The 15,417-nt window shown below is 45.2% G+C and overlaps 1 protein-coding gene across 3 annotated transcripts in view; it reads right to left on the bottom strand.

Annotated features, from left to right (window-relative positions):
- Window positions 1-3,962: 3,962 nt before the first annotated feature.
- The window catches only part of LOC119215260 (unconventional myosin-XVIIIa-like), a 54,310-nt gene continuing 42,855 nt past the window's right edge, over window positions 3,963-15,417 (bottom strand). For all 3 annotated transcript variants that reach the window (XM_062558035.1, XM_062558033.1, XM_062558034.1), the window contains 3 exons: window positions 9,632-9,754; window positions 7,681-9,114; window positions 3,963-5,924 (listed from right to left, as the gene is read on the bottom strand). In XM_062558035.1, the coding sequence (XP_062414019.1) occupies window positions 7,695-9,114; window positions 9,632-9,754 (1,543 nt within the window). In that variant the 3' untranslated portion in view covers window positions 3,963-5,924; window positions 7,681-7,694. The remainder of the gene's footprint in view (window positions 5,925-7,680; window positions 9,115-9,631; window positions 9,755-15,417) is intronic.

Below are 15,417 nucleotides of genomic sequence, written 5' to 3'. Positions count from 1 at the left end.
GCGGCTGTTCTCACTCTTCTAATGTCCAGAAGAAGAAGGGCGCAGCATTGGCTCCAGAAAACGTAAAAAATCATTCATTTCCGTTTTTGCACTTTAACATGACAGATTTAAATGTCAGTTCAGTTTGTGAAGATCACGTGTTATGCTGTTGTTTGTGTTGTTAAATGTTAAAGATGACAGTACCAATGGTGTCGCAAATAAATGGTGATTAATGAATTTCAAAATGTGCGATTAATTAGTATTCATTTTTTATCTATTGACAGCCCTAAACAATATCAATGCAAATAGCAGACCTCTTGTGATATAGAAGCTCTTGAAAACCAAATACATGGTTCTGTTCATGAATGATTTAAAAAAACTGTTTTTTTCTATTCTTGAATGCTTTCATTTCTATGAATATTTGTATGGCACTGTATTGACAATACCTGACACAGCAAAGTCTGAAATATTTCAGCTGCTTCCCTCTGAATAAAACAATCCAACCACTGAAGGTCGTTTTCTTCGGTACATTTAAATTATGCATGAGTATACAAAACAGTATACTGGGTTCACATGTCTCCACCTCCTGACAACGCGGATATGCATATGGTCTATTTCAGCCATCCAGATCTGGTATAGATTACAGTAGAGCTGTGTCATTGTCACTCTGCAGAGGCCAAGACTCAAAGCCACAGGGCCAATCAAGAGCCAAGTTGCCCCTGGGCTTTTATGTTGGTTTAAATAAATCCCCATTTGGAGAGATTTGTTCCTCTGGACTTTGATGTAGTGGAATATCTTTGGTTTTAAATCAAGTGACTCCGCTAACACCAATGACTTCCATGTGTGATCAGTGCTTTATGCTTGTAATATCTTCCTTTAGATGCATGGTGAATTCCTGCTGCCTCTCCGTTTACAGCTTGCGATTTGGGTGGCAAAGACCACCAAGCTGTCACGGGCTGGCACCAAGACGAGGACATTTTATCTCTCAGCGCAACGACTCGAGCAGTGACGGAGCTGCAGAATCTATGAAGGGCCTGGCGAGTTTATTCTGTCATTAAAACACCTCAGCATTCTTACAAATGTATAAGTTCCATGTTTCATCAAGAGGAAATGTTCTTGCAGTGTATGGAGTTTGCCATAGAAAATATCGAGAACGATTAGCAACGGCCACTTGAGGTATTATTTGGACAGGGCACAAGCCCTTGTGCAGAATGTGGGGACCATGAAGTGGAACTGGACGGCTTAGCAACAGCCCTCGGGTAACAACATGGCCTTCTGGTTGCGAGCGAAATCTGGAGATTCAAGGATCCTTAGAAATATACTCTATAGCTGCAGAGAAAGTCGATTAAAAAAAAAAATCTGCTGCAAGTGAGAATTTGGATAATGGGATAATACTGTCTCACGCGCCCATTGTCTAGAGCGTTAAAGTGCTATTCAGCAATCTATCGCTGCGATTGATTAGCGTAAGAGGGAGAAGTCCAGCTAGAGCAGCAGCCTCCTACACAACAATGTCACCAGGACAATGTCAATCCTGCCATCTGTTTGGCCCGCAGATTAATATGGACAATAAAGCGGCATTTTGACGAGTTGATGAGAGAATAAATTCAAGAGACGCACGACACCGTTGCAAAAAAAAAAAAAAAAAAAAAACTGCTGTCAGGGCCCATTTGGGCTTTTTAGGTTTTGCCTAAAGAAATTTGACAAATATTCTCTCGCTCTATTTGAGCTTCTCTCTTCTCTCCAGAAAATAATGGAGTAATCAATAATGATCAGCAATCATATGCACAAAGCACATGCATTCTACAGTATATTATGTGCAGTTAAAAATGTATTTACCGTCAAATTCATCTGTGCATTGCTACATTGCACAGCCCCCTTAGAATTTAGGGACTGTGTGCATTTGTTACCACTGGACCTCTTTTGCCATTATCGATTCCCATTAGCTGGATGTACAACATGGACAGCCTTGATAGCGAGAAATGGCACCCACAAAAAGAGGTCCATGCAACATAAACAATATCAATAGAAAAACAAAAACAAAATCTCACTGCAATGCCGGAGCGAAGTGTTTTTTTTACAAAACGGGTAAATTCTTTTTCCAAAGATTCACCACTGAAAAAGGCTGGGGGGGCAAGGACCATTTGTGCCCTTTTTTAAATCCCTCAGATGAAGTGGCCTGCTATGGAGTACATTCTAAAACACACCAACTCTACTTTGGCAGGGACATGAAGAACTGAACAGCTCTGCACACAGCGGGAGACTTTGGCCACCTGCATACTGTGGAGCAGCTATAGAGACAGAAACTGAAACTGGTGATGGACGCTCCCAACGTCTCCTTTTCCCACTCCAAGGATTTCAGCAATTTGGTTTTAATGTTTAAACTGTGTTCATATATTAGGACAGGCATAATACAAATTAACCTAAATACTAGGTATACTTTATGCTACGGAAAGAGAACAAAAACAGATCATTGCCGGAGAAGACTTGTAAACAATGTTTGAGCCTACCTTTGATCCTCGTTACAAGGGAAACTAATGTGCGGTGTGCATGAGAGCGGAACTGATATCCAAGAAACGCAGAGGTCTCCACTGTTGTATCTTTGCATCTCAGAATAGCAAAAAAATTAGCCTTCTCTCCTGGTCCCTGCAGGCAGGGTCTCAGTACTTCATTGACAGCAGGAATCCTGCAGAACACGGGGAGCGCTAATAGTAGAAGATGATGCCTGATAAACATGTTCACGCTTATAACTAATATAATATCTTTTTACTGCCTCGCAGCGTGGCCTCCAACCAAGGTCAACATGTGGAGAATGCTTGGCAAACTGAGCAGCTTGTGCAAAATAAATAAATAAAAAAAAGAAAAATGGCATGCAGTTTTAGTTGATAGTGAGCTCCCAGTCAGTTTGGCTGTTTTCCATCTGCTTTGCAAATTTAAAAACGGCATCTTTGTCCACACTGGCGCATAATATTGTCGGAGGAGCAAAGTAGTTTCCATGAATATATCAAGTACACAATTCCATACAAATCCCAGATGAAAATATTAAAGATATCACAAAACGACCTACTCAGAAGCTCGACCAAACCACACGAACGGTGTGTGCAATAATGTTACCACCATGTTGTTGCACAGGGCAGCTCTCTCTGTCCGTGGAGGCGGCGCAGTAGACTTCCAGTGCAGCAGATGTCTGTGGCCGAGCCGTTCCGTCTAAATCACAGGGAGAGTGGCACGGTAAACACAGACTTGGTTGGCTTTGTCGAGCTAATGACTTCCTGCTCCAGTGGCTTGTGAAACAGTATTGGAGCCGAAATAAGGAAAATCGGGAGCAGAATTTAATCTGTCACTCAATGGAAAGCCTTTAAGCAGAAACACGCAGCCACCCAGAGGGTGCACGCAAGTGAATGGAAATTAGAGAAAAAGCTCTCTGGAACCGAGCGAAGCACCGAAACAGGTTGTGTACAGGGACGAGGAGGACTTCACATTGGTTGGAAAAATAGGGGATTCTTGAAAGCAAAATTCACCGGGTGTGAATGTCAATCAAGGTGGTAATCTGAAAGCATCAATCCCTTTGAGGTTAGGTAAGCTTCAACTAAGCAGAATAGAAAGACTGTGTTTGCTCTCGGGTTTTTGATCCATCCGAATTTGCCCCAAGCTGGTTTTTTTGAACTGCTTAGCGGTGTAGCACACAGCTTTAACAAGCCATGTGTTGCAAGGTAGAGCAAGCAATTCAGTCTTCCAACGGCTCCAGATTAATCATTTCAATGAATTGTTTGTTTCCCCCCACGTGGTCTCCTGGGGAAAAAGGGATGGGTATGATGAGAAGTTACTCTGGGGTGGGTGAGCTAAAATTAATCAAACACATCAATGGCTTGTTTTGCTAAAAACATCCTGCCTCCTTTCTAACCTCCTTTTCTCTCACTTCGGTGAATGTGAAACAAACCTCATCCAAACCACACCTCTACGCAATTACAGTGAGCCAACACTGATTCTGGAAACAAACAGCCACATTTATTATTTAAAAAAAACTCCACTCACATCCTAACGGATCTGTTGAATAACCAAAATAGACAAGCCTTTTGTGTACAAAGTGTACAAACTTATTCAACTTACACGATCAGCAACTCCAACTTTGAGGCAATGCAACTCAAAGCGTTTTAGTTTTTTCCAGTTAACAAGTCTATTTTAAATCACTGACATCAAAGTTTCCTGTGCTCAGCATTAATATTCATGTGAAGACAAAAAAAAGGAGAAAATAAGACAAGAAATGCAGATTAGCCTCTTCTGAGAAGATATGCAAATAGGAAGTCAGACACTTGAAGCTTTTCTTTTGCACACAGGCAGACGTGCACATATTCTGTATATGCTTTCTCATTTAAATCTACCTATATGCGAGTTAGATACAGTTCGAAATTCACAAGCTCACAATCATCCGTGAGGCTAAAAATAGAGATAACCAACAAGGTTCATGTGTGAGCTAAAAATAAAAAATATCTCTAAATATAAGAGCAGAGAGGCTTTAACAGAGTTTTTGGCAGTATTCTAATACTGAGTAGGCTAATGGAGTACAAATAAATGAATAGTCTGACGTGGACAACCTGGCTACAACAGTGTGGGAATAACTCAGTAACAACATGAGAGCTACTTATTCATGATCATGGACAAAACCTCCAACAACACACATTTTCTCAAATGCATAAGTTGAAGAAAACATGGGGTTTACTTACAATTGAAAGAACCATGTTGCGCTGAAAAGGGTGTAATTATTTTAATGCCTGAACCAATATAGCAACCCAAAAAAAAAAAACTCACAACAATCTGCACCGCACACATGTAAGAGAAACAAGCAAATAAACCGTCAAAATGAACACCATCCTACTGGAATTATCCTGTTATTCTATTTGACATTAAAAGGAGCTTTAATTTATGATATGAAGTCCATGGTTTGTGTGTTCTGAGAAAAGAAAATGCATCTCATCATATATCTGCATGGTCTCGACAGCTCCAAAAGAAAGCTAATTTAAAATAACAAACACATTCCCTTTGAACTTCAGAATCTGACATAAGCAAACAAAAGCACAGTAAAGCCTCAAAAAGAACCAAGTAATTGTGGCAGGAAATATGACATAAGTCTTATTTTAAGTGTTGCAACCACTAGGTTTAAAAAAATCTTAAATTGTATCTTTTTCATATTCATTTAAAGGCAATTATACATCTACGTATACCATTTAAATACACTTTTAGATCATTTTCCAACATATGCATCACATCTAACAGCTTGGCTCAAATAGAAATGTAATTCCTAAAATGACCACACTTTGATGTCAGCAATCATGACCGAGTCCCCCTTGATAATAGACATCTTAACCACATGTAAACCGACGGCAAGATATTTAATTGAAAAACAGGCCAACTCCTCCCAACTGCTATAGTCCACAATAATGGGGGAGGGGGGGGGGGGCCTTGATGGCCGGTCAGACCTTCTTGGAGGAGCGTAGCCACATCCGTCTTATCTAAATCCTCTTTGCTAAGCTATCTGAAAAGTCAGAGCATAGTGCAGAAGAGGGCACATCTTTGCCTGTAAAGCTGCTCTTATAAATTAAGTAGCTGCTGGAAGTTCTTTTCATAGAACTTCCCTCCTCCGTATGAACTAACTTATTCAATATGCTGTGGACACAAAAGAACACGGAGGCAGCATCACTTCGTTATGCGATTAAGTGTAATAGGTATATATATATATATATATATATATTGTGCATCTATATATTTTGTGCATACTCTGTCCATGCCTCTGAAAGCAGCTGGACTTGTGTGTCTGATGTCACTGGAAAGCTTGAGTTGACCCTAATGGAGGCTACGATGCACTCTCTGTGCTCGGCCCCCTCGACTGCCGGCCGGCGTCTCTGTCCACCTCATCCTCCTCCTCGTCAGATCTGCCGACACTCAGGTGTCTGCAGGGGTCAAATCACACACACAAACAGATACAGCATTGTGTTACTAGTTGGCTACATACAGTTGATATACAAATGTGGGTAAACAATGTAGAGAATAAGATTATGCAATGGGGAGAGAAAAAGAAGCATTTCGTCTGTTAGATAAAATATTCTGTTAATTATTCCTGGTCCACGTTGCTGCAATAAACAACGGAAATCTACAAAATAACTACATTAACAACAAAAACAATCTACAGAAAAGCCATGCACCAGCATTGAGACAATGACAAGATGTCTACATATTAGTAAGTTGTGTTTATAGTTAATAAGGTAAATGTCAGGCATTAGCATAACCCAGCTTTACGTTGCTTCTACCTATCGCCTTAAAGGTCATTTCAAAAAATGGATATAAAACCCTTAGATCATGTTGTCATGACGACGCATGGCCTGACAAGCAGACAATGCATTAGTTGAATTACCAATGAAGAGATTTCATACGTTCACACTAACAGGAACAGTGCTCTTTAAGAAAAATAAGCATAAAAACACATAACATTTTCTTTTAATACACTAACCCCCACTACTTCATTGTATCTTTTAATTTCTGAGTGCTCGGCTGTACCAAATCCTGCATACTGGTGCTGCAAGATGTGTACGTCTAGACAGAAGGAGGGCTATGGGTGAAATGAAATGACTCAGAGCAACGTTTATCTACTCTGAAAGGGATATTTAATTTGAAGGAGTGTTGATCATTTTTGGGTGGTGATTTAGCTGGTGTTGCCTTGTAACTGCGTACTATAGGTCAGCACTCTTGGCAAACATTGGCATTATATTTTTAACACTGAAACACAGTTTTACAGTTTTCTGTAGAATCATAAAACTACTCTAATGCGTTTAAATCCAAACAAACTCTCTTAATTTACTGTACGATGATTAAAAACAGAGAGCCAGTGTTAAACTAGAAAGGCAAACAGGGACACATTTAAAAAATAAAAAAAACTCAAGCCTGCACCCATTTTTCTAATTCTCACAGGAGGCTGATGTGCTCAAACGATCAGTGAACATACACTCAGAACAGTTCGTCTTTTGAAGCTTAGTGCTTGAAGTTTTTAATGCAAAGTGTTCCCTTCAAGTAATGTCACCAGCCGTGTAACACCTCATCTAACTCCGCTCGGTTATCGTGTTATGGCAAAAACTGGTGTCATTTAAGTTTTTTTCCCTAATTGCCAACATCAATTTGTGCCACAGCCAAATTACCCTCTCAACACGACACAGCATCAAGCACAACCTCAGGAGAAACACTCAAAGCCGTCTTTGCAAATTGGAAGCAGGAGATAGACAATCCGCGCTGCTTCTGAGAAATGTTGAAGCAGTAAATCGCTGATATACACTTGACGTATCAAATGCATCCGCATCCGTTTATAATGACATTTAGAAATAAAAATGAAGTGCCTGCAGTTTGTCTGTAGTGAACATTGGGGGGGGGGGGTGACTACAGTAAAGCAAATTGGTGAATTTTTATAGAGGACAAATGTTGGCAGGAGCATTGGGAAAACAATCGGTGGCATGCAGTAATTGGCCTATGTGACTCCTGGAAACGTAGCTCGTGCTTATCTAGTACAATGCAAGTCGGCATTATCTAAATCTAAATCTAAAGCAGATTAAGTACAAGAAAAAATCTCCCACGCCAAACTCAGTTAGTACATTTAGTGAGGCATCCCGGATCAGTCTCGGTTCGGCCATGCTCTTGAGTTACTTTCACACTGAGCATCACCTTCCACTATGGCCTCAGTCACTGTCGGGCTTAAAGCGGTACTTCATCACCAGCCTTTCCACCTTCTTCTGCTTCTTCTTGGAATCCTTTTTGCTTGATGGCCCCCAACCCGCAGGCTCTGGCTCGTCATCGTCAGAGGTTTTTTTTGGGGCCCAGCTGGAGCTGCGGTAGGAGATGGTCGAGTTGGAGGAAGAGGAGGAGGAGGACGAGGAGGAGGAGGAGGAAGAGGAATCCTCTGACTCGCTTTGCTTCTTCTTCTTAGATCTCTTCTTGGACTTCTTGGCCTTCTTCCCCCTTGAGCTCTTTCTGCTGTGCCGGCCTTCTGAGGAGGAGGAGGAGGGGGAGGAGGAAGAGGAGGACGGCGAGAGTTTGCTTTTCTTGTCTTTCCGACTGCGGGAGCTGCTGGTGCTTTGGGTGCTTGCCGGCCGGTGGGTGTAGTCCAGGGCGGAGCCTGACGCCGAGCGAAGCAGGCCGGTTGTGCTGCAGCCGAGCCCCCCGTCTTCTGCCCTCTTCCTACCGTCCTGGCTTCCTAACCCCTTCTTCTCATCCTCTTCCTCTTCACTGGACTCGTCGAGTTTGCTGCGCTTGAACTTGATGGGCTTGAAGCTCAGCACCTCATTGATGGCGGCCTCCAAGTCGGGGTCCAGGTAGTTGCGGTGGGTGACCGTCTTGATGTCCGATGAATCCGGCGGATTTCTGTCGGAGGAGCGCGGTTGGGCCGGGGTAGAAAAGCTACGACTGAGGGAGCGGGGACTGAAAGAGGACCTTCCGCCCTCGGTGAGAGCCACACTGTGGCCATCGTCGTCTTCGTCGTCGTCCAGACGCAGGCCCAATTCGCTGAGGCCACAGCTGCGGGCGACGGAGAGGCGCGAGCCGCCCCGCCTGTCGTCTTTCCACGAGCTGCTGCGCGCCAGCGACCGGGGGCTGGCGCGGCTCACGCTGCTCACGGTCGACTTATTGTCATCGTCCGTGTCCAACAGGCCCCTTCTGGTGGACATCCTGCTGGGAGCCACCGAGGACACCGTGGAGTCCTTGTCAAATTCCGGGCTGGTGCGGGCGGTCCAGCGGGACTCCAGGCCCTTCCTCGCTCTGCTGGTGGCCTCAGAGTAGGCCAGGGAGATGACGGAGCCTTTGTCGTCCAAGTCGTCCTGCGCCTGGCTCTTCTTCCAATCCTGGTTTACTCCAGACTTCGCCTTAGCTCTGCGCATGGAGGCCTGGTCGGGTTTGTCGGGCTGTTCTTTGAGAGTGCTGAACAGGGAGCTGTCATCGCCTGTCCCCCCTATAGAGTCTTTTAGGTTGGAACGCTTCCTGTAGCTTAAGGAACTCATGACAGACACTGATCTGGTCTGCTCTACCTCTCTCCCATCTTTACCTCCGTCATTCATCTTCTCCTTACCCTCTTTCACCTCCTGGGTATCAGCATTTGCTGAATATCTAAAAGGTTATGTAATCAATGGACACCAGCGACAACCAACAAAAAACAAAAAGAAGAAAGAAAATCAGAGCGCTACATACTTAAGAAATTCCAATTGTGTTAACGAGGACTTTTGGTAACTTGACAGAATTTTGCATTTGTCATTTTCATTTTGTCCTTGGGACCAGTCAAGAGTCTATTGCTGTTATGTACAGTATACACTGCCGAAAGTGAAGCTATCTCCCAGTGAGGAGATCTATCTCACTGTGGCAGGGGCGTCATTAAGCAGCCGTGCCAACTGGCCACAGGCCACTTCAATAAATTTGACAGCAGCCGCTTCCCCGTTCCGCCTCCTGCCATTAGACAGATTACAGTGAGAAAGAGACGACACCTAATCACATGAAATACCCATCCTTCTGTTGCAAACTGCCCTAAGTAATCCTGGGCCTTCTCTAAGGCCGGGCTACATTTATCATTGCGTCTCCACAGGGATGTACATGGTTATCTGTCGTCATGCACAAGGATGTGGGCACTCACCTGGTGCTCTTGAAACTTCCCTCATCTGACAAGGTCTTTGTGGAGCCTTTGTTCTTCGAGAGCCAAGACTTAACCCCGTCCACACGGTCCTCCACCTCAGAATCGGTTTCTGTCTCGTCCCCACTGCGGAGGGACAGAATCAGGTTGATCATATTAAGATATACTGCCTTAAATCACATTGAACACTAATTCAGTATCAATTTAGGTAGATTTTCTGACAATAAGTTACACAAAATCACTCATTATGTTAATATTCTATATAGCCTAACATCACATGAATTACACATGCAAAATTGTTATTTTACACATATCACAAGCTTTTTGTTAGTTATGTTACAGTTGTATTAATTTCTTGGATGAAAAGTCCAGTACGATGCAAGACAAGCCAGACAAGCATGATAATATGATACCGAAATTACACCATGAAGATTGACGGAACATTACACAGACGGATGAGTGATCTAGGCAGAATGTGGATGAAACTGTTGGAGACATAATTAACTTGTTTGGCTGGTTCGGTGCTGCTAGCATCTGCGTGGCATGTCACCGGCTCCTAGTGATTGTTATTGGAGCGGAGCCACGAGGCAGCCCTGTGGGTCCCACGCTTGACATGACAATCAATAAAGAGAAACCTGTGGATCAGGGTGATAAATCTTGGTAGATCCCACCTGGATAAGGTCAGGCCTCATTCATTTGAAATCACGGGTGAGTTTTTTAAATAATGCATCCCGTTGTTCACGGGGGTTAATGTGACAGGAAATGGTAAGTGCAGAGTGGCATAACTTCAAAGTCAATACAGCGGTCATGGTCGGAATGTTGCTCCGTGTCTTTGTGCACACTCTGCTTTCACAATGCGGATTTTTACACCGTTGTCCTTGGCTACATGATGTGTGAATATTAATTTTCACATTCACAAAAACGGGTGTGAAATTGTACAGCAATGCATATGTTCAGAAGTCCTAAAACTACCTTTGACTTGTTTGAGAGTAACATTTTCAATTCTTTAGTATTCGGTTCAGAGCAGAACAACCATGTGTACGATGGCGATGACAGGGTCGTCACACAGGAGCTGCAATTGTTAATCCCAGATCTTTATCCTCTGCAAAGCTTCTCTATCTTAGCCTTGGGACATGGTTCTGAATGTTTGTTCCTTAGAAGTATTATTTTGCCAAACACAATATTCAAAGAGCTGTAAGATGACAGACAGCTGAGCTCTATCATTTGTCCACATATCCATCTACGTAGGTCTCTCAGTGAGCAGCGTACCATTTTCTTTGTCACCAAGCCTTGTATCTCATATTCAGTTATGTTTGCTCAGAGAACAAAGTGTCCCCACTGCTCCCATCCCTTTGTATTGGTGGTCTGCCTAAAAGCTTCTTTTTTTCCCATACACTGAAGCAGTACTAGTGCCAGTGGTGTGCACTCGCACATTGTAAGGGAGCAAGCAGATACATAAAGAAGCCTCACACTCTTTTATAACAAATGGTATTCATGCCCTTTTAAGAGCATTAAGCATTATTTCGTTTTCGTACCATCAAACTTATAAACCGGCTTCCGAGATTTGAGAGACTAATTAGCTGATTATGATATTTTTTAAGGAAAGTGCGAGAGGGGCATTAAGCGGCAAGTTCAGCCATTATATAAAAAACTGCATACTGAATGCTAGTGATGGACACCGGCCACAACAAGGTAATAGGCTCATTAAAACTCAAAAGTTGTTGACAGCTGCTGCCAATTTGTCATTGGGGATCATGTGACTTCTTTTAACCCAAACATATCGCACCACAAAACACTGAAACCAGCCCGAAGCAAAATCATCTCCTTCTTCCCACACACACACAAAATAAAAGGTGGCTTGCAATTGAGTGCTGTGCAAATGGTGTCAAAAGTGATTTGTCCGTGGCCGCAGGCTGCTAGCTAACCAGTCCTGAGGCTTTCAGATACAAACAAGCCCCAGGAATGTAGAAGGGAACATTGATAGCTTCTGACAATTGGCCAGCACTGGTTGTAAATCTTTGTCACAAATACTTACACTCAGCATCGAATCTCGTATGGCTTGGTTTTATTGGTTTAGCGCTTGTGGTACCAACACCAGTGTCTGCTCCATATTAGCTAATTATTCGTACAAAAAAAAAAAAGATCAAAGTGCATACATTTTTATTAATGAAATAGTGTGCACGCACTGTGAGGTAATTCATCACATGTTGAAGGGAAATTAGCATTAAAAGGTGAAGGAAATAACGCACAGATGAATATTCCTATGTATTAGATGTAACCCCTGTACTTTAACATAGCCTGCTACACGGCTGGCAACGGATGTCATCTTACCATGCAATAATAATAATCCAGCTATCCAAACCTCTGTTCTTTTTGCATAAAACGTATTGAATAGGGATGTAAATCATCTGGAAAATCCACTTCATAATTTTAGAAAAAAAACAACACCTCCTCCATTACAGTTCACCCATCCTGCTAATGCAATGATGCCAAAGAATGGAGAGAAAAGGCAATTGAATAACATGGAAAAGCTTTGCTCTTTTCCTTGAGTTGCACAAACTGAAAAGCAGAACGTTGATACATGTCTGATAAAAAAAAGCATATAAAGGGCGCAATGCCACGTCTCTATGAAGAAGCAATCAGAGGTTAAAGCAGGAAATTATGGACGGGTTCATTTGCCACAAACTAAAGACTTGATTTCTCTTCGCTCTGATGAAGGTTTAAATTACGAAACATGCCTAAAACATTCCTTTCACTGCACAGTAAGTGAAAAAAATTGTATTCAAATCAGTCAAAAGAACTTAATTAGCATTTACAATCATGACAAAATTTTTTACAAGGAAGACGGAAGGAAGATGAAGACAAGGTAAATCGTTCACAGCACTATGAAACAAGATTGAATTAGTGGAGTATTCGCATGCACACATGGAAATCCACAGCCAAGCGTTTGGGTCTAATCTTTTCAGTGGCGCATTGTGGGCCGTCACTGTCTTGCAACATTTGCTGACGGTGCAGCCGTGGAGCAATCATTTTACAGTCACCAGCATCGCTCACACAGTTCCGCCTCGGGCCTTGCAGAGCACGTGCAAGTTTCCCGCAACGTGCTTATTCTTTCTTTAAGGCACAATACAGCCCATCTCTTCATGAGATGCCTTGACAACGCATGGAATCTATTGTAAAAGGGGTTCCCTCGATATATGTTTTCACTTGGCCATATTGCCTGCATGTCTAGCAGCCATCACTGTAGTCAGGCTGAGTCAGCCCACCTGTGCATAGTTGGAAACCTTGCAATGTTCAGTCCAATTAGAGCGGTGCCAGGAGCGGTATTTAAAGCCGCCGAGGACCTAACCGTGGGAGAGTTTTGGTTTGTAGCACTGTGAAGCCACATTATTTCAGTTCTTTATCCAGCTTATTTTATCATCATCTTTGTTCCATTTTCCTGGGACTTTGGTTCTTCTCCTCTGTTTATTGGGATTGGAAATAAAACAACCATTGCACATACTTGGGCCTTGTGAGCCATTCTTCAATCTGATAAAATGGTTTTATACTCTCTGCCAGGCAGCCACCGCCAAAAGTATTTTTCAATATTTCGGAAGGAGCACAAAGTATTGTAACGTCCGGGCGTGGTGGAATACTTAACACGCTGAGACGAATAGTTGCCGGGCAGAGATCCTTTTATTAGCGAAACACCACAGCGTCCGACACAGTAACTCCAGCTCACTCAGTCAACACTTCCAACAACACAACAACCGGAACTACGTCATGCTCCCCCGGACAGACCCTCCCATGTCCCGTCTGATTGGCCGGAGCGCCGAGAGTGACGCTACCTGACCGAGTCCCCAACAGGGTCGCTACATTACCCTCCCCTTACAAAGGTCCTTGCCCCCAAGGAACTGCTGAAAAATGGAACCATGCACCTACAATCGAACACAGGACAGAACAAAACAGAACACCGCTTTTTTTTTTTTTTTTTTTTTTTTTTTGCAGAAGAATACAGCCACCTCTAAGACCCAAGGTGTATGCTAGCCCTAATTTCCCCTCCCTAAATTCCGCTGTCTCCGAACCGGACCGGAGGCCTTCTCTGTCTTTGCGGCCTCGCCGCCGGGGGGGTCGTGCCCCCTGAACCCGTGGCGATGTCAGGCCCCACCTCACCCCCCAGGAGTCCGTGTCTATCTGTGGGTGGCGACAGGGCCAAGCCGGCTGGAAACTCGGGCCCAACAGCTTCTCCCGTTGTCCCCGAGGCACCTGGCGGGGGCTGCCCCAGGGGAACACCCCGTGAGGACGTCCCTCGGGCACTTGTTGGCAGCGGGGAGGCGACCCCTCTGTACGGGGCGAGCCGGTCCCTATGCAGCACTACTCTCCTGCCTTTGGGCGGTAGCTGCACCCGGTACACAACCTCACCCACCCGCTCCAACACTGTGCAGGGCCCCGCCCATTGACTGTCCAGCTTCGGGCACCGGCCCTTTTTTCGTTGGGGGTTGTAGACCCAGACCAGCTCTCCAGCGCGAAAATGCTTTCCTCTTGTTCTCATGTCATAGTTGCGTTTCTGTCTCACGCCAGCACTCTGCTGCTGCTTACGGGCAAAAACATGAGCTGAATCGAGCCGGTCTTGTAGCCTCCTGGCATATTCTGAGCCTGAGGGGGGCTCTGAGGATTCCGGGGGGCGCCCAAAAGCCATTTCTGCCGGTGTGCGGAGCTCTCTTCCCAGCATCAGCAGGGCGGGAGTACAGGAGGAGGTCTCTTGGACTGCAGAGCGACAAGCCATGAGCACCAGTGGCAAATGCCTGTCCCAGTCTCGCTGGTGTTGTGACGTGAGGATGGCTAGCTGTTGGCCCATAGTGCGATGGAACCTTTCCACAAGTCCGTCACTCTGTGGCCGCAGGGGGGAGGTGCGTGTTTTGTGCATGCCCAGCCGTTCACACATGGTGGCAAACACCCGCGACTCGAAGTTCCTTCCCTGGTCGCTGTGTATGGTCTCCGGCACGCCAAACCGGCTGAACATGCCACCCACAAGGGCCTCAACAACCGTCTCTGCTTCTTGGTCTGGTAAAGCGTACGCCTCTGGCCACTTTGTGAAATAGTCTATTGCGGTGAGCACATACCGGTTTCCTCCGTCTGAGCGTGGCAGCGGACCAACCACATCCACAGCCACCCTCTCCATTGGGCCCCCCACGGGGAACTGCTGCAGCGGGGCGTGGGAGCGACTTGAGGGCCCCTTTCGTGCCGTACAGGGGTCACAGCGGCGACAGAAGTCTTCCACGTCCCTTCGGCACTGTCCCCAGTAGAATCCCTGCCGAAGACGCCGCAGTGTCTTTGAGACTCCAAAATGTCCCGCCCCTGCAGCTCCATGCATGGCTTCCAGCACCGAACCCCGCAGGACCTTGGGAACCACCATCTGCCACCTTTCCTCCCCCGTTGCTGGCTCCTTCCATGCCCGTTGGAGCACGCCCTGGCTCAGGCGTAGAGACTCAAACTGTGACCATAACCCTTTGGTTGCCCTGGAGAACACTGCCACCTCCTCCCAGGGGGGGCGCCGCTGTGCCTCCACCCACTGCACTGCCGGTTGTAGGTCCACGTCATGCCTCTGGTGTCGCCTCCATTCTGACAGTTCCACCGTCTGACGATCCTGGATCACAACCTCCTCCAACCGCCGCACGGACGGACCGACTCCCTCCTCCTCTTGCAGTTCCCGCTCGCGGGTCTCTCTCCGGTCGCAGTAGAGGCACCCTCCTGCGGCACAAGGCCGTCGTGAGAGTGCATCGGCATTAGTGTGACGTGTCCCAGCCCGG

Source organism: Pungitius pungitius, chromosome 16, assembly GCF_949316345.1.
Source record: "Pungitius pungitius chromosome 16, fPunPun2.1, whole genome shotgun sequence".
NCBI classification, from domain to species: domain Eukaryota; kingdom Metazoa; phylum Chordata; class Actinopteri; order Perciformes; family Gasterosteidae; genus Pungitius; species Pungitius pungitius.
This window is presented reverse-complemented; position numbering and strand designations above follow the sequence as displayed.